This window comes from Halichoeres trimaculatus, unplaced genomic scaffold (genome assembly GCF_033239565.1).
Source record: "Halichoeres trimaculatus isolate MK-OKI-2021-1 unplaced genomic scaffold, fHalTri1.1 fHalTri1_scaffold_24, whole genome shotgun sequence".
Lineage (NCBI taxonomy): Eukaryota > Metazoa > Chordata > Actinopteri > Labriformes > Labridae > Halichoeres > Halichoeres trimaculatus.
The window spans coordinates 906,429-925,359 of NW_027437202.1; the positions used below are offsets into that span (position 1 = coordinate 906,429).

General features: G+C 38.3%; 1 protein-coding gene across 2 annotated transcripts in view; it reads right to left on the bottom strand.

Moving 5' to 3' along the window:
• Window positions 1–940: 940 nt before the first annotated feature.
• Window positions 941–18,931, bottom strand: part of LOC141786022 (gamma-aminobutyric acid receptor subunit beta-3-like) — a 42,690-nt gene continuing 24,699 nt past the window's right edge. Inside the window, exons 7-10 of one of the 2 annotated variants that reach the window (XM_074664715.1) lie at window positions 14,869–15,021; window positions 6,510–6,757; window positions 6,030–6,098; window positions 942–3,694 (exon numbers count right to left, since the gene is read on the bottom strand). In XM_074664715.1, coding sequence (XP_074520816.1) covers window positions 3,323–3,694; window positions 6,030–6,098; window positions 6,510–6,757; window positions 14,869–15,021 — 842 coding nt within the window. In that variant the 3' untranslated portion in view covers window positions 942–3,322. Of the gene's footprint in view, window positions 3,695–6,029; window positions 6,099–6,509; window positions 6,758–14,868; window positions 15,022–18,931 lie in introns of both variants that reach the window. The other variant, XM_074664716.1, reaches the window with a different exon arrangement.

Here is an 18,931-nt window from a genome sequence, read left to right on the forward strand (position 1 = left end):
AAAACAGGACGAGAACCAATGGGCTGAGATACATGCCTACGAAAACTGAATTAAAATATATTGAATCTGAAATGCTCAGTTCGAATAGCTTTGTTAAAAACTTTATTTGAAAATCATGATTTGAAATTGGATTTCATGGTTTGAATTTTTTTTTTTGACATTTTTTAACCTACTTAAACATACAACTTTCTGTAGACTTAAATAAAATTAATATTAATAATGATAATAATAAATCTACAGTTTGCACAATACAAATACAGTTTTTCATTTTCATCAATTTTGTTTCGTTTTTGTCAAGTTTGTTTATTAAGTTCTTTAGTGGAGCCAGTGGAACAGAACTCAATGTGAACTTAAAATAAAAATTAAACTTTTGAATTTTAAGAAAACTTGAAATTTAATATTTAAGGTTTAAATGCAACTTCAAAGCAAATAAATTAACTTTCAGAAAATCTATTTTAAATTACATATTTTTTTAAAGTTCCTACATTTTGGAGACATTTTTATAGTTTTTAAATTTAATTAATTCTAGTTTATAAGTCTTTTTTTTTCTTTTTAAGAAAACACAAAGTTGAATGTTTGAGAGAGTTGAAATACTTTTTGAAAGTGAAACAATGTCACTTTCAAAATAATAAAATTAATTTCAAATGATGGTATTTCATTTCAACTCCAAATTGTGCAAATTCAAAATTTCAAAATTATTAATTTCAAATTTTTCAGTTCACACAATTTAGATACAGTTTTTCAATGTAATTAATTTCAGTTTGGAAGTCATTTTATTTATTTATTTCTTCTTTTTTTTTTTGTATTTTTTAAATTTTAAGAAAACACAAAGTTGAATGTTTGAGGGAATTGAAATACTAATTGAAAGTGAATAAATTCACTTTCAAAATACTAAATTCAATTTCAACCTGATATTTGTCAAATTCAAAAATTCAAAATTTTTCGATTCAATTTTTTGCAGTTCACACTATTCAGATACAGTTTTTCAATTCAATTAATTCAAGTTTGGAAGTCAATTTGTTTAATTGATTAATGGAGCTCAAACTTACAGAACTCCTTCAAGAACTAAAAATTAATGAAAAATGATTTTTTTTTAATTTTAAGAAAATATAAAAAGTAATGTTTGTGTTGGTTGAAATACAGTTTTAACGCAAATATGTTAACTTTCAAAATATCAAATGTAATTTCAATTTTTTTGAATTATTACAACTCAATATTTTATGTCAAATATTCAAATTTGCCTTTCTTTTTAGTTTGTACAGTCCAGATTTAATTTTTCAGTTCAACCAATTTTAATACAGCCTGACATAGGCCGTCTGACACGTATTGGAGCTCAGACTCACAAGTCTTTCAGGCTCTTGGACCAGAAGTGTGTCTCACTTGGCGTAAATCAAAATGAAAAACTGAATTTTAAAAACTCAAATTGATTTTTTTTTTAAATTTATTTTAGCAATATGAAAGTAGATTAAAAATGCAAATTCGAAGCAAATAATTTCAGTCACAGAATATTTAATTCATTTTTGAACATGCAATTCAAATTTAATTTGCGACACAATTATTCAAACTGTGCATTTTAAATCAAATATTCAAATTCTGTATCTTGTGGCACATATCTCAGCCCAAAAGAAACCAGCAAGACAACTCGGGGGTCACTTGAATATGGAATCATCTGGAGCCCTAGTCAATCAGGGTTGAGGTCAATCCTGTTTGCATTTGTGCGGCGACAATCCAAGAATAATACATTCAATCACATTCAGTTCTTAGTTGTATATCAATCGATCTGTACACTTTACATTTGAATTCAAAGATGTGACAGAAAGCGACTCTTTTTTTTCACATGTTGTAGTTACATGCACATTTAGTGTGTATGTTTATCATATATTTGTGAAGAATCACGTTAAATGTCCATGAGTTGTATCCAGCTGATTGCTCTGCGACCTTGTTGGAATGGCACAGGAGAGCTAGCTAATATATGACGACATTTGTCCAGCGCAGAAAATTAATGGGCTGCCCACGCCTTAACTCATTCCCCATCCCGCTCACACACACACATGCACATGCACACACTCCGAAAACATTCCCCTCTCAGCTTAAGAATGGGTGTGTTACATTCTGATGGGGGAAATGATGACCATGGCTCATTATCCTCTCCCTGAAGAATGGATCTGATACATTCAGTGCGAGTATGTGCTGATATCCGTTTCCATCACTTTCCATCGAGTGCTTCCAAACAACACGTAACGAAGGGATGATTGAGAAGACGTGACTTCAGAGAGTTATAATGTTTTCTCTGTAAATATTCTGACTGTTGTTCGCCAGTTAACAATCACAAAATGCTCCATAAGTGATCGTTTAGGGATTTATATATATACACAGTTATGTATATACACACCTATGTACTTATATACAAACAAAAATGGGTTCCATTCCTCCACTCGACATGTTCGGGGATCAAATGAATACCTGAAGACACAAAGTAGAAAAATATCAGTATTTCATAGATCGAGTAACTGTGACGCCCAAACGGCCCTTGGCAGTGCTTTAAATCAAAGTCAAACGCTTGTTTTCAGGAAGTTGGTTAATTTTGAGTGCAATTCTGTCATGCTCCAAGTGAAAAATGGCAGTTTGTTCAATATTGTGCTTTTGTTTTACTTATCAAATTACCAAAAGGGAGCGAACAGAGTTCCCTTTGTGTCAAGAAAAAGACGCCCGATGGCAAAAAACGTCGGAACCTGAGTCACATCATCCTGAACGGAGGGAGGAATCCTCACTTTCGAGTTATTGAGTTGGGTAAAGGTTTGACAGGAAGTGTACTATCAATGCTATAAAGAAATACAGTCCGTATCAGCTGATCCTGACATGCATTAAGAGTGCATAGGGTGTTTTGTTGACTTTTCGGAAATGCCGTCATTATCTCTGTGAAGTACAAAGGTTTCTGCGTAGGTTCTTTTTGATTAGAAAAATCTTGTGTTTCATATTTCTTTTTGTTTTTTTCTGCAAAGACTCCGTTATTTACTCAATTGCTGGCTTTGTATCTCTCTATGTACAAATCACTCACAGGGGAATGTTGGGAAATGAAGTCCCAATTACAGTACATACTTTATAAAAGAAAAAGAACTAATGGTTCAAAGACTGCAATTATAAAAGCAATTGTGCAGAGTACTTGGTCCAGAACTTGGTAGTCTTTTCCCAGTCTTTTTTTGTTTGTAGTGTTCCAGTCTTTAACTCGACAGATTCCATCACGTATAAAAGCAAAAGGAAGAAAAGGAACAAAATGATAAAAAGAAATGAACAGACAAACAACAACAAACATCTGAACAAATCAGACATAGTAAAGCCAGTAGATGAGGTTGAAGAGTGAGAAGACAGAAGGGAAAATGATCCTCGACCAGCGGTCGATGGCGTTAACATCCGTCAGGTCTGGGATTTTAATCTTAAGCTGGGACGATCGCCTTCGCAGACGACTGCGTTTCATCTGAGCGGACCGGTCCAGGGAGTGGCGGCTGGCGGAGCGTGGGCCGATCCCGCCGCTCTGCTTGCGGTACTGGATATGCGTTGAGGCCGTGCTATCCAACTGCACCATGGACTGAGAGTTCCTAATGTCCGCCACGCTGGTGGTGATCTCACCTCCTGCCACTTCGTTGTGGATCTCCAGGGTGGTTAAAAGGATGTTCCCGTGGCCGGGCTGTTCCGCCTGGTGGGTGGAGAAGAGAGAAAACTGTTGGAACAGCTCATGGGGAAGAATCTAAGGTCTCATTTCTAATTAGAGAAAAAAAAAACGAAACTATGAAATGAGGATGCCTTCATGAAAGTTTCGTAGAAGTTTGTTTTGAAAACTCAGAAGAGAAAAAGATGAATAAAAACAGTGCTAAAAATTGACAGGGAGACAACTGAAATCAAAATATATGGGCTGAGATATACGTCATTAAATCTTAGTTTTAAATTAAGTAAAATTAAATTGTGATGCAGCCATTAAATTTGAACGGCTGCATTTAAAAACCTGTAACTCTGTAGCATTATTTTTTTTAATTCTACTATGTTTCAAAAAAAAAAAAAAAAAAAATTCACTTTACACAATTCAAATTCATTTTTTCAATTTTCATATGTATCCATAGCTATATATTTATTTCTATATCTTTATATTTGTATCTATATCTATATCTTTATCAATAAAATTACATAGAAAAAACTAAAATAGATCGGGGTGGCCAACCTGTGGCTCGCGAGCCGCATGTGGCTCTTTACTCTTCGGTGAGCGGATCTTTGATCCATTTATCAAAAAACTATAGATATATATTAATGAGTAGTGGTGTGCCGATCAATCTGAAATATTGATATATTAATGCCTGTTAGGATCAGTATTGAGCAATACTTGGGTGATGAGATTGATACTTAAGTTTCGGTTTCTCTTCTCTACATGTGCTCCCCTCAACCACTCATGTGCTCATAGCTATCTAGACAGATAGATAGATGGAAACGTATTGATTTTCATTTTATGTCATTTGGTTTATTTGTGAGAGGAAGTGTGTCTATAAGGCCACATGTGTGATGTGAGTCTTTGTAGAACCACAGTCATTTGTGTGGAAATTGAACACTGAGTTTTTTAATTTTTAAATTTGTGTGTATGTATATATATTTATATATATATATATATATATATATATATATATATATATATATATATATATATATATATATATATATTTATATATATATATATATATATATATATATATATATATATTTATATATATATATATATATATATATATATATATATATTTATATATATATATATATATATATATATATATATATATATATATATATATATATATATATATATATATATATATATAAATTTGAAAATCAAAAAACTCAGTGTTCAATTTCAGTTTGCATAATTTAAATTAAGTTTTTTGATTACATTTTAGTTCAGTTCTACATACTTCCATCTGGACAAGTAAAGGAGCCCTTTTAAATCTAAGTAATATAGAAAGTTGAAGACCAAGTAGGTTAAAGTGCAATTTCAAAGCAAATAATTTCAGTCACAAAATATAGAATTCAATTTTAAATCATGCTATTCAAATTCAGATTTTCAATGCAATCTTTCAAACTGAGCTTTCCACATTTCATATAAGTATTCAAATTTTGTATTCTATGGCACGTCTCAGCCCATCAGGAACAAGCAAAACATAAACAGAGACACATGACAAAAAATGACAAACATTTCAAATAAAAAGCAAATCATTCAGTCTAGTGACTCATATAATCAACAAAACAAAAGAGAATTTTCAATGAAACGATCAAAGCAGTGTCGGAGAAAACTCTGTTTTTCTCACAGTTAGCAAGGATGACAGTGAGGTAGAGGGGAACAATGGCCTGATCTGATTTCACATTTGAACCCCTATAATTATTTCTCACATCAACAGATGATACTCCATGCCAGAACAACAATTCAACAGCTGTGGACGTCACTCATGCAAATGTAGCAAGCCTCACATTTCCCACTTTTAAAGGCACATTATTTGAAATTCAAAAACAACCACTGGCTTTTAAACTTTTTTTCTTTAACAGTTTGTCAATAGTCACCTACGGCTGTAACCCTTTCGACGAAAACAGTTATCTCTACAGTTATCCTACTTCCCGACATCTGCAATATCCATTTTTTAAGCTTTGCAAGAAATGTGGCTTTTGATGGTTCAAATGAGGAAAGATTGACAGAATGCATGCGTTCAGGTGACCCCTGAAAGAGAAACATGTCTAAAAACATTTCACAAAGCAAGCCAGAGCATGAGCACCATTCCAATGTTGAAAAAACTGCAATGAAAAGAGTCAAAGTCGGAATGAATGCCCCAGAGAATCATGGGAATGTCATGAGGATGTCTGTTGGTGCTTGATTCATTCCATGGATGGTGGTGGGGGGAGGTTTGGCACCAGAGAAAAGAAAGAGACACCCATGTCAGCTGATGGCGATGGCGCAGTTGATTTGGAGGATGCTGAAGAGTCTCTGAGAACGAACAACTCACCGAGCGTGAGTGGCGAAGACCTTTAACCTGATTGGACCGTTTTAGGGATGCGGTCCTACTACCTGCCTCCTGAGGAGATGAAAATATTCAACCACAAATACCTGAAAACAGAATCCTACACAACCAAACATTTGGAGACAGATTCTTGAGAATAATGTGATTCAAGTTTGTTTACGGAGGACATTCTGGTGCCTGAGACACTGAGTCCCATGAGAAACAAGTTTGAGAACTACTGCAGTGTTTTGGCTTTTTAATCATTCATGGTTGTTTGGAACAATAATTAAGGGCTTTAAGAATCTGTCCACTCAGATTGTCTTTTCTCAGGGGTGTCCTGTGTTCCTTCCTGTGAAATTACACAGTTATATAAACACTGGAACACTCCAGTTGGAAAGAAGGAGAATATTTCTGAATAATACATAATCTCCTCTTGAACTCGTTTATTCATTGATTTACAATTTTCAAATGATTTCAGAACCTCACCCTCGCAGCGTCGTACTTGGCCGCCCTCTCATTGTTGGCCTTCTCTGCCTTCTCCGCCAGCTTCTTCTGCATCTGAGGACCTCTCCCGAAGAAGATGTAGTTGACGAAGGCGTACTCCAGCAGCGCCAGGAAGACCATGACGAAGCAGCCCATCAGGTACATGTCGATAGCCTTGACGTAAGGGATCTTGGGGAGAGTCTCTCTTAAGTGGGTGTTGATGGTGGTCATTGTCAGCACAGTGGTGATACCTAGGAGAGAACAAGGTGGTCATTTATTTTGCAAAGGTTAAGAGCTAAATCTGAGGAGAACAAACAGTAACTGGCGCCAGGACTACTGACCAAGAGAAAACCTCTTTGCCTGTTTCAAGATCACAGAATGTTGGTTCAGGTTAATATATGCTAAACTGTCAGTGTGGCAATCCCAATCTTTGGACTTAGTGTCTATCGATGCCTTGGAAATGGGACCATGTCATTTGTCAGAATCAACAAGAACAGAAAACAAGAAGTGGAGGGCCCATTGCAGTTATAACCAAAAAGGTTTTAAACAAGTCCCAAACTCCTACAAAAGAAACAACTCCAAAACTCTAGAAAACTTACAGAAAACCAAGAGGACAAGACCTTACTTGTGGTGACAAGGGACAGCAGACAGCAAACAATGAACTGACAAAGAACTCAAGAAACACTAAGATTATGTACTCCGCAAAGTAATCAACGCAGGTGTGCAACAAGACACACGTGAAACACATGAGTCGCAATCAAACAGGAGGGAAACACAAGGAGAACCAAACCAAACTTAGGGATCAACGAAGTGAACAGGAAACAAAAGGGAATACAAGACAAGAATAACTAAGATTCACACAGGAAACACAGAATTCTTGAAATCATGAGTCCGAATTGGCACAAACAGTAAGGCCATCTGTTTTTGGAGGATTGTTTTGTTGTTGTAACTTCTTGGCTTGTTGCCCAGCCTTCCTTGCCAATGCCAAACAACTCTTGTTTTAACCTCCTGGTTCCCCCTGGTGCTGCCAATCAGCACCCGTGAGAACAGACCCTGGTACAACTTGTACTAAGAACGGGCATGCCACATTTGACTGATCTGGATAGGGTCCTTGTAGTAGGACAACTTCAAACTGGTGTCCTGCAAAACCTTGTTTCAGCATTGTTTGTTGAGTGAAACAAGGCTTGTCCTCACTGGAGGCAATCTCAATGCAGAGAGATATCTAGAGGAGATCCTTCAACAGTGGCAATCTCATATCTCCACAGTCTGGGACTGAGCTCTATACTCCAAGATGGGTTTCTCAGAGACTACCTCCAGAATTTGAGAGTGGAGGCACTTACGGAATCAGCTTGACGTTCTGTTTGTACCAGGGTGACCAACATTACGTAAATCATTTAATGACACCGAATTAGGGAAGCATATGCTGTTGTTCCACGGCTGTCTTTTGTGATCAGGCTCGAGTCAACACTCCTCTACTCAAGCCAGGAGCTTGGCTTCATCCTCTGGCCAAAGTCAAAGAAACAAGTCAAAGACTGCTCTGATATTCCGAGATATGGCTCTGGGAATACCAATCTGAGATCAGTAACGAGGAGTTCGCCTTCAGGGCTTTCTGTCAGAGCGCCTTGCTATTCCTCTCCCTTGAGATTCCACTCAACTTAAGTGACATATATCAAGAAAACTGTATTCAAGGCTAAGGATGGATGTGAAGGAGACGGCTGTGGCTCGGTGGTGGAGTAGGTCGTCTCTCATTCAGAAGGGTTGAGGGTTCGATCCTGGGTCAGGCTGTCTAATTTGATTTATGTGGAATAATGTGGGGAAACACATTGGGGATAACAGAAACTGCATTAAAGCTGATTTAAAAAGTAGTAATAATTGTCCTGGTGTGTTGCATATGCATTTATTAACACATACTTAAAAATAAACTTAGGATGCCGACAAACCATCTGTCCAACTCCAAACGGCATCACTTACGTGACAAACACATTGTTTTCCTTCCTCCAAGGCTCCCCCATCACTTACCCTGCCAGGCAATCTGTGTAAGTGCTCAATCTGATGTCTAATTAGTCCAAACCTGTACGGCTAAAGCCCGTCTTAATAGAGCAGCCCACCATTCCAAGCAGGTGCCGCTTTCTTGTCAGTAACCTTAAGGTCACGTTGGAGAGAAAACTCCAACAGATGTCTTAGGTGTTACTATAGAAACAGGGATATTTTTACAGGAAACATGTTTGTTCTGTGGCTATTTCTTCTCTTGGCTGGGACCGATGTGGTAGAAAAAGAATCATTATGTTGCTCTGGGATTACCTAGCTGATGTGTTGAATAAGGAGTGAGGGGGAGGACATGTACAGTATTTTGACTGACAATTCTTTGAAAAAACATTTTTTTGATCATGCATGAACACACATACCGGCGAGATGAGTGCATAACCTCTGCTTCATTGAAATTCAAAGGTCTGCCTTGAAACCTCCAAGTGCCCCCTGGTCATCAAACAGAAATAACTCATTTGAATAGTGCAGCGTGTAGCCTGCAGCTCTCAGTAACCTTAACCACGAGGTGTACTGGGTGGTGTGGTTTCTGTCATCTCAGAGGACAGGCACCGCACCAGTGTGTCTGCGGTACAAAGAAAAGCAACCAATGACAAACTGATGAGCAAAGATGATTAAAAGTGGTTGGATTAGCAGTTGAGCAATATCTGTTTTAAAGGCCAATGCTAACAAGTGTACCAATCTGATCCTGGTATCAGGTATCAGTGTGGTTCAGGATCAAAAAGTTAGATCTGATTTTAGTGACAAAGGGACTATCCATGGGACAGATCTACAGTATTGACACTGGGTTGAAAATGTTGAACTGGTGAAACCCTATAAAACCTTTGTGGAAAATAACACCAAATATGCCACATTTTAGTCTGATCTTGCGGTAATACACTCTAGATGGTTTCTTATTTTCATCAATTAATCTTGATTTATATAGCAACACATCACAAAGTTAGGGTCCAGGCTAAGATATCACAAGACCCTTGCGGAAACAACAGCAGTTCTTCGTCTAAACCAGGGGTCTGCTGCCTTTACTTTCATATGAGCCATTTTTCCTCAGCTCACCTGGATTAAAGTCATTCAGGAGCCACAAAATCTACCTTATCTTCACAATGAAGATTATACAGTGTTTAAAACTCTATGCATGGTAAAAATCTAGTAAATAACTATCTACTCATGAAGGTTTTTTTTTATTTATCATTTGCACACGTGATGCATTATTTGTCTTTGATTTTCAATAAATTTGTGGCCATTAACAAAATAATAATAATAATAGTAATACATTTAAAAAAAATTACTAAGCATTAAAAAAATGTAAGTTATAAAAATGTGGAAATATTTTGGAAAATTTGAAATAATATTTCAAACAATTTTGAAGTTCCAAGAAATTAGAAAAATTCCAAAATATTTTGAAATTCAATAATTTTTAATTTGAAAGTAAAATCACAATCAAATTTCAAACAATTTAGAATTTTTGACAGTCTTAAAATTCCAAAATGTTGAGAAGATTTCATAAAGTTGCAAAAATTACAAACAGTTGCAAAGATTCCAAATTCAAAAATTTGCAAAAACTTCAAGAATTCTTAAAAATTGAAAAAACTGAAAAAATTTTAAAAAATAAATGAAATCTAATTATTTTGAAAAATGTCAAATAATACTTGAATTCCATTACTCATTCATTATTTATTCATTATTTTGCTTATTAATACCCACTGTAAGAAAAATATAATTTTTGTTTCAAAATATTATTTAAAGCTATAAGGAGCCACTACAAAGGGGTCAAAGAGAGTATGTGATTTTCCATATTGAACATGAACACAGCATTGCAAGGTTATATATCGAAGAATAAATCTGATAAATTGAATGTTTTTTTGTATTTTACTATCAAACAAATTGATATTTCTTACCACATAAACAGGAAAAAAATCCCCAAAATTGGTACCATTGCGTACCGGTACCGTTTGGCAGGTATTGGGCATTGGTACCGTATCGTTTCAAATGTGAAAGGTGCTCATCCTTATTGACCATATACTGTAAAAAAAAATGGACGTAATCTTGCTTGGCTCAAAGTGAGGTTGCAACAAAAAAAGCTGCTCCCCCTGGTGGCTGGCTGAAGTATAGGTCAAACACAGTGTCTCCCCAGTCATTCTAGATGGACTGTGGTCAAACTGAAAAGTGTCATTAACTATTAACAACTGGGTTTTATGTCACGTTTAACAATGACTGACAGCTCAAGGACACGTCTGGAGGGAGAGACAAGAAGAGATAAGACTTTCAAAAGAAAAAAATATATGTATATTTTTCATACAGTGTATGGTGTAGACCTGCTCATAGGGCCTGGAATTACTGGGTGATACAATATTTGGAACTTGGCCCAGATTAGTAATAACATCTTGCAATACTGAGACAATTGACTTTTTTGTGTAATTCTGGCTTTAAAACAGTTAGAAATGAAATGAATTTATTTGCTTGTCCAAATGGTTGAAGAGTTACGGTAATTTCATGTACAAAAAAGCCAACCTCAATTACTGCCTGTGAGTGGAATGTCTTGCACGTAGAAATCACTGTAAAGCTTTTCTTGTTTAACAAGCCGTTTGATTCATTTTTTTTTTTTTGTGAGCCCAAAAGTTGAAGAGTTACGGTCTAATCTAGGATCCCAGTAAGTTTTCCTTCAAACGAACAGTAACTATAAGTCAGGATGCCCCATTGCAGGTGAGTGTGTTGTTCATTATACTTCTTGTTTTAGCATCAAGTGCTAACATTTTCACACTGCCTTACATCTAGCAACTCTCCTCCAGACCAGCTCTTAGCTGTCAATAAACTCATGTTCCCCTCATATAAGTGATTGGCGCCATCAAGTGGAGTCATTACGTCCAAACAAGAGTAATCTATATCAATAAAATATCAATTTATTGCCCCTTTGTATCAATAATTGTGTCACACATTTTAGGATGATGATTTATTGCTACTGTCACATTAACTCACCAGGTTTTTGCTAGCAACAATTTGTGATGTCACAAAGGACGAGAACTGCCTGCAGATCGCAGACTTTATTTGTTTATGTTACGAACCAGCATACAAATACAGACAGGGTGTTTTAAAACGCCATTAACCGGCTCTATTAACCTGCCATATGTCCTTTGGTGCTGCCACACATTTTCCCAAACGCAGTAAATAAACATAACTCTCACTGATAGTCATGCAAACCCTGACCTCCAACCCACCGTGACACTTTATCTCATTGCATCATAGATATACGGCAGATACATCTTTACTGCTTTATCCGGCCGTTCTGGAAATAAATGGAGCCTATCAGTAGCTGCGACGCTCATGTAACACACACAGGCGAGCGTAAACGAGTGTGTGTATGTGTGTGTATGAATCATAAAGTACGGCGAGGAGACAGAAACATTGGGGTTGGGAGGAGGAAGTGGGATAGCTAAGGTCAATCTAGCCCTTAGTGTGATTTATTGGCACATTACAAGGCTAACACCGCTCATGCGTGTGTGAGTGTGTGTGTGTGTGAGTGCGTGTGGTGTGAGAGGAAGGTGTGAACATGCTCTCTGTGTTTTTTCCCTCTGCCTTGTTCTTTATAGGTGTTCTCTCAGCTGTGCCATAACTCTCTGCCCTTCCTCCCTCCTTCCTTCTCTCCCTCCTTCTCTCTGCAGTTCGGACAATTTAATCAAGGGGCCATGCGCCCATGGGCCTCCCTCCTTTTTCATCACGTTGTTAAACTCTCGAGGGAGGAATACACTTTATAGGGTTTCTTTCACTGTCTGTCCTTTTCTGTTTCTCTCTCCTTCTATTGTTCTCTTATCTCCCCCCTTCCATTTATGGTGCACCCCCCCTCATCATTTGGTGGTGGTTTCCTCCACCCTGCACCCTTTCTGCCCTCCCCCTCCCCTCTCTTGTAACATGTCCCTGAGTCTCTGTGGAACAGAGGCACACAGCAATCAAATCTCCTCTAATCACAAGCCAATAGGCCATTAGCAACACAGCTCGATGTTATGAAACGGAAAGGTATCATGTAGGATGCAATAAAGCGTGTGAAGCGGCGCTGAATGTTAACTGCGAGAACAGAGGCAGGGGCGGTAAATCAAAGCAGCGTTAATTGAACACTTCCATTTATCACTCGCAGACACCATGCGCCGTGTCTCAGGACTTGTCATTTTCAGCGTCTGCGGAGGCAAACAGGACGACTCGCGCGTCTACCAGTGCACTCTGAGTGCTCCCGCGCCGATAACCAGCTAATGCCCAACACCTCTCCTGTTCATGATATGATTATGAATGAAGGGCCGGGGCTGCGGTGAGAGGAAAAAAGGTTGCAACCGAAGTCATTTGCAACTTTGCAAGCCCTCGGAAAATGAGATTCTCTTTCAAACAATTCAATTGTTTGCCTGCTGCCTCCTTGAATTGATTTCCCCCCTGATCATTACGCTGCTCTTACTGGCAGGTTTGCACACACAAAAGGAGTAGGCGCACACACTCACCCATTTCCATCAGGATACCTGCTGAAAGCTTGTAAAGATCCATCAGCAGCAGTGAATAGACCTCCGGTTGCCTCTTAGCTGAGGCGGCATTCACTGGATATTGCAGGACTGCACACACACACACACACTCACATACACACCACCGGATATTGCATGGATGTCTTAACAAAGCTCCAGGAGAGAGTGCGTATAAATTCCTGCACAACCAGATCTGTTAAAGTCTCACTTGTGAAGCTGCAGTCTAAAATCTTTTGCATCCCACTGTTTCATCCCTGATTGCTCATGTGTTGTCTCCAGCAACGAGTTTCAATATCCAGGCAAGACAAGACAGTGCTTCAACCTCCTACGAGGCATCACGATGATTACAAACTAATGACCTGCCGCGTGCACCTCTGCCTTGTTTACTGCTCACAGGAGCCCCACGGTGAGTGGGCCTCGGCGCCCACACGAGCAATCCTCAATAAGAAGTGAAATTATGCTCATTAGAGAGGTGATGTTTTTATAGCTCCTGGAGTACTTGGTGACCACAGCAACGACAGACAGGAGGCTTGGCCTAGTTTGATGTTACAGTCCAGTTATGGTATGATCATTTTGTTTCTCCAAAAAAAAGACCAAGAATTTCCCAAATGGAATTAACGACAACAAAAAAAACCTTAAAGAGGGGTATGGTGCTCTTTTTATAGTCTTAATTCTGTCCCTCTAGTGCCCCCGTAGGATCTCACCATGATTTAGATCCCTATTTACCTCAGCATTTTAGCTATGGCGGAAGTTATTTTAATTTCTTAATCCTTTTTATCAAGTACCCTAAAAATAGCACATTTTTCAAGAGATCCATTTAAAGAGGGCCATTATACATACATTTAAATATATTATAGTAGCATAAAGAATGCATATGCCAGTAAACCTGTAAAAAATCTCTTATTTTAAGACAGAAATTTTAAAGTGTAAACGTGTAGGTTTATATTTTAAAAAGGGGGTTAACTTAAAGAGGGGGTATTGTGTTTTTTTTTTTAAGTCTTCTTTCTGTCCCTCTGGTGCCCCCATAGTAGCTCAATCCCCTATATTTTTTGTTACATTGATGTTTTAAAGAACCCCTCTTTCAGCCTCCATCTGAATGGCTTATTTTTGGCTGCTGTCTCTTTAAGGCTTCCACTCCCCATACCTCCTTCCCTTTGATTAGTCAGCGCTACTTGCTTCTGGATCTCCTTCTGCTTGACCTATTACCTCCCTTAACACAATAATCGACAAACACACTGACAAGATGCTAGCTGGCTGTTTGAAGCTTGATAATAATATGTGGAACTTAAAGAGGGGGTATGTTTATTTAACTTTTTCTTTTTTTTAGACTTTATTCTGTCCCTCTGAGCCTCTGAAGTATCTTTACATGCTTTACAGCTAAAGAAATCCCTTATTTCAGTCTCTGTCTGATATGCTTTGTCTTAACTGCTGTCTCTTCAAGGCTCCCCCTCCTCTCTGATTGGCCAGCCCACTAAGGGCCTGTTTGAAGCCTAGTATTTGAGGCTCTATCTTTCCAACATTTCTTGAACCTGTCAGGAGATGTTTATAACATTGGAAAGCAGAATACTACCTCTTTAAAGCAGAATACCCTCTCTTTAAAGTAGAGGTATTCAGTCTGTGTCCCTGTGAAACAATTCCCATCAATCTTCTCCCACTTCCATGACTAAATTCCAACCTTTTCTCTCCATCTCCAGCTAACACCATGACAATGAGAAAGCCAGACTCCATCAGGAATCCATCAGGAAGCTTGTGGCTCACTCAAGTCCCCAGACCTCATCTCAGAAAAGCCAAATATCTGCTCCTTAACGGCCGCTGCTCCTTACCTAAAGCCACTCTGGCTGCTGATGCATCGTAGTTTATCCAGAAGGAGACCCAGGAGAGGATGGTAATCAGGATCGATGGCATGTACGTTTGCAAGATGAAGTAGCCGATGTTCCTCTTTAGCTTGAAGCTGAGGGACAGTCGAGGGTAGGCACCTACGGAGAGAGGTACAGCAGAGCGTTCAGGTCAATTACATCTCTGAAGGGTCAGGGTACCTTTAATTTAAACACTGAAAAATATTCATAAGAGCACACAGGGACATCTTGTGTTTTTGTTACAGTTTCTATGACAACCCCGACAGCATGGGCTGGATGTATCGCCATGGTAACAAGAGCCCCCTTCACTTGTACAAGCTCTCAAATGCACACACACACACACCAGACCCTTTCCCTTTTTCAGGATGATGTGACACAATATTCAGAATGGTGATAAACATTTCATCCACATACATTATTCACAGTGTTCTGTGCAGGATAACAGATTTTTGATGAATGTAGCTTCTGTTGTGTTTCCATCTATGTGAGACATAACTTTACCCAGCACACACGAGTGCTCACACACCCAGAAGAATGCATCATCAGTCCAGGTCGATGTCTCTTGATGGATTGAATCTAGGTGTAACTCCTATTTGCTCCTGCCATTCTGCCGCCATGGCTTTAAATTGAAGGAGGAGTGAGAGCCATTAGTCTGTGTCCCTTCTACTCCTGTGTGATAAATACTTCATTCTGATTGGTCAAAGGCTTAGAAACAATGGTAGTAAATTCACAAACATAAAAGCAACTGGTAACATTTGGCTTTGACAGTGTTGAGAGGCTGATGTGTTGACCTTGAGCCATAGCAACCGGTGCATTCAGGAGAGTACTTCTGCTTCAATGTGCTGGTGTTATTCTGCAGTGCTCCTCCAAAACACAAGAGGGCAGTGTGTTCTGCTTTAAACAGCAACTTGAGCACATTGTGTGATACTGAAGCTGATACTTGTGTCATATGTTGAACAGCAGCTGTTACAAGAAGGGGTAGAGAGAAGAAGGGCACAGGCAATGTGCGCACGGATGATGTTTGATCGGCGCAAGATGTACATATGACAATATGCATGGAACTTACAATGTAAGGCAATGTAAACCCAATGTATGGTGTATCACAGTTAGGGATGGGTACCAAATTAGGTACTTTTTTAGGTACCAACTGAATTCTGTCAAAAGTACCTGGTATCAATTCACGTAGAGTCAAAAGGTACCATGTTTAGGTACCTAAATGCATCCTTATGATCGTGAGGGAGTGGAAGAGTAGGTGTTTTTCCATGCTGGACATGAACACAGCATTTCAAGGTTATATATTGAAGAATAAATATGTTAAATTGTAAAAATAAATATATTTTATTGTTAAACAAATTAATATTTTTTACCACATAACCACAAAAAAGTACCGAAAATTGGTACCGTTGAGTAGCAGTACCGATTGCTAGGTACCGGGCATCTGTACCGTATCGTTTCAAATGTGTAAGGTACCCATCCCTAATCACAGTATATGCGTGGTGTTTGATGTACACAGGAAATGAGCGGATGATGATGTATGTTGTATGCACAGATGATGGACAGTAATTGTCAAAAATGGTGAAGCACGTCGTGGTGGTGTTACAAAATTAGCTTGACATAGCAAAAATCGGAAATTTTGAAACATCAAAATTTAAATTGAATAGGGCCCCAAAAATTGTAAAAGAACAAAATCAGGAGAAAAGCCCTGTTCCAGCCCTACTTTAAACATGTTCATACATGCATTTTAGAATAGGTGTCTATGTGGCTTGGGGAGCTTTTGCAACATACCCCTAGTGGACACTTGAGGAACTGCATTTTTTGAATTTTTTTTCACGCCTTTAATAAAAGGAGAGGATGGTTGATAGAAAGGAAAGAAGCTGCAGGCTAAATTCAAACCTAGGGTCACTCTCTTGAGACAGCTAGGCCATCTGGTTCCTGGAACTACAGTTCTTAGCATTTCTGTTAGCATTTCTGTCTGCACTGGACCAACACACTGATAAAGACAGTCTCAAAAGGATAAACAGCCCACGAGCTTGGAAGCACAAAGGGTACAGAAATCTCTTTGAACCAACCCTTCTATTTGGTGTTAGATGATCCTTATGGTAGGCAAACTAAACACATCACTACAACTTGAAAACATAACAACAGACTGTCTTGTGTCTTAAAATAGCCTGTTTCCTTATTTTAATGCAGCCTTGATAGCTGCTTCTCTGATCCGAGCCCGTTCACTCTAACAAGCTCAGAACTGGTTTAAGGAAACTGGAGGCTGAAGTCCACTGGGCGTGTGGGTGTCGAACTGCACTGGCTGTAACTGCTACATCAAACATGCGCGAGTAGGAGGACGACCATGTGTGAGGCAGAGGAGAAGAGAAGATGGAGTACTTGGAGGATTCTAAGAGCCGAGTCTGGGAGGCTGGCTGGGGTAGACAGGAGCTGTGAAGAGTAGGAGGTGTGCTGTCTCTACTTTTTTGTCATCTTTAGCTCAGCATGAGGGATCAGCTAGCTAATTAAGACGAAACTTGAAACACTTGCGCATAAATTAGCATGTGATAAAAACTGTCATGACAGAACCCACATTCGAGGAAATTCTTTGGCGTGTATCCTAATTAGCTAGTTTGTCCCATGTGTCATCTGTATGCAAGGAGGGAGCTTCAGTTATTTTGGTTTCACTTTTGAAAAGCTGTCTCGTCATCCACCGTGCAGGCTCAACAGTAATGATGAAACTCATTGCTGTTATTAACTCAGAAAATGTAACTTCCATGGCAATTTCAGAAGCTGTTAACCAAGTAGTTCTTTTTTTCTGAAACCCACAAACTTGATTTCACTTTCAAAGACAGCGCTGTCAAATTAGAGAGAAAAATATGAATATAAATTGGACATTTAGAACCATCAAGCTGATGCACAGATTCAGACAAAAAAGTAATTTCACAGTGTATTCAAAGTCACCCATGGCTGTGATGTCTGGTCAGGCGTTCATTTGCATATGTACACTAGTAGTCTGTGCACACACGCACAAACAGGCAGTGTTTGTTTGTATGCTTAGAGGTGAATAATTGATGTTGTGCGCCTCATTCCACATGAATATATGATGCCCTGAATCCTGGGCTGGATCTATCGGAGAGTAGGGGTAATTGGCATTCAACCACACCTCTTACAAGCAAGAGGAGATGATACACTAAAAAAGAAAGGGGAGGGGGGAAGTTCTGCATCTGGGGCTAAATGTTTGCATGAAAATGTGATTAATGAACAAGCTTGGAGTAAGTTCAGCGATTTCATCAGAAAACCATCTCTTCCTGTCCAAGTTCGACACCAATAGCATGAAATATGATGCTGCAGATGTTTTCTTTGTACGCTAACTTCACTAATTGCAATAACTTGTCACAATGTCTTCTAATTAACTGCCCCAAGAGATGGAAGGCTTTAAAGATGGACCTATAAATAACGTTTGATTGATGTGATACTCGCTACCAATTAATTATGATGCTAACAAAAATAGGGAGGGGGTGTATATTTCTTCCGGTGTTGGCATCTGTTTTCAGGTCACTACTTTTAGCTCCATTTTCCAAATGATTTAAAACACAGGTGATTTTCAGCCTTCATAAAGCACCGTCTTACAGGGGGTAAACTTAAAGAGGGGTATCATGTTTTTTTTAAAGTTAGTATTCTGTCCCTCTGGTGGCCCTGGGGGAGCTTTACTCAAGCATAAAACACAATTCCATTGTTTGTTTGATTTTTGTTTTCTTTGTTTTTGTTTTTAAAAGGTAAGGGAAAGAGAGAAGTTTTTAAATCAGAAAAACTTAAAGAGGGGGTACTATGCTATTTTTGAATTAAGTCTGTCTCTCTAGCATCTTAACATGATTCTTTAAAAACAAACAAAAAAAGAACAATGTTATTTTTTTCTCATATTTTTATTTATATTTTTTTATAAAACCCTTATTTCAGCCTCAACTTAAAGAGGGGTATCATGCTATTTTTTTGTCTTTATTCCGTCCCTCTGGCAGCCCTGTATTAGTTTTGTGAAAAACAAATTAAA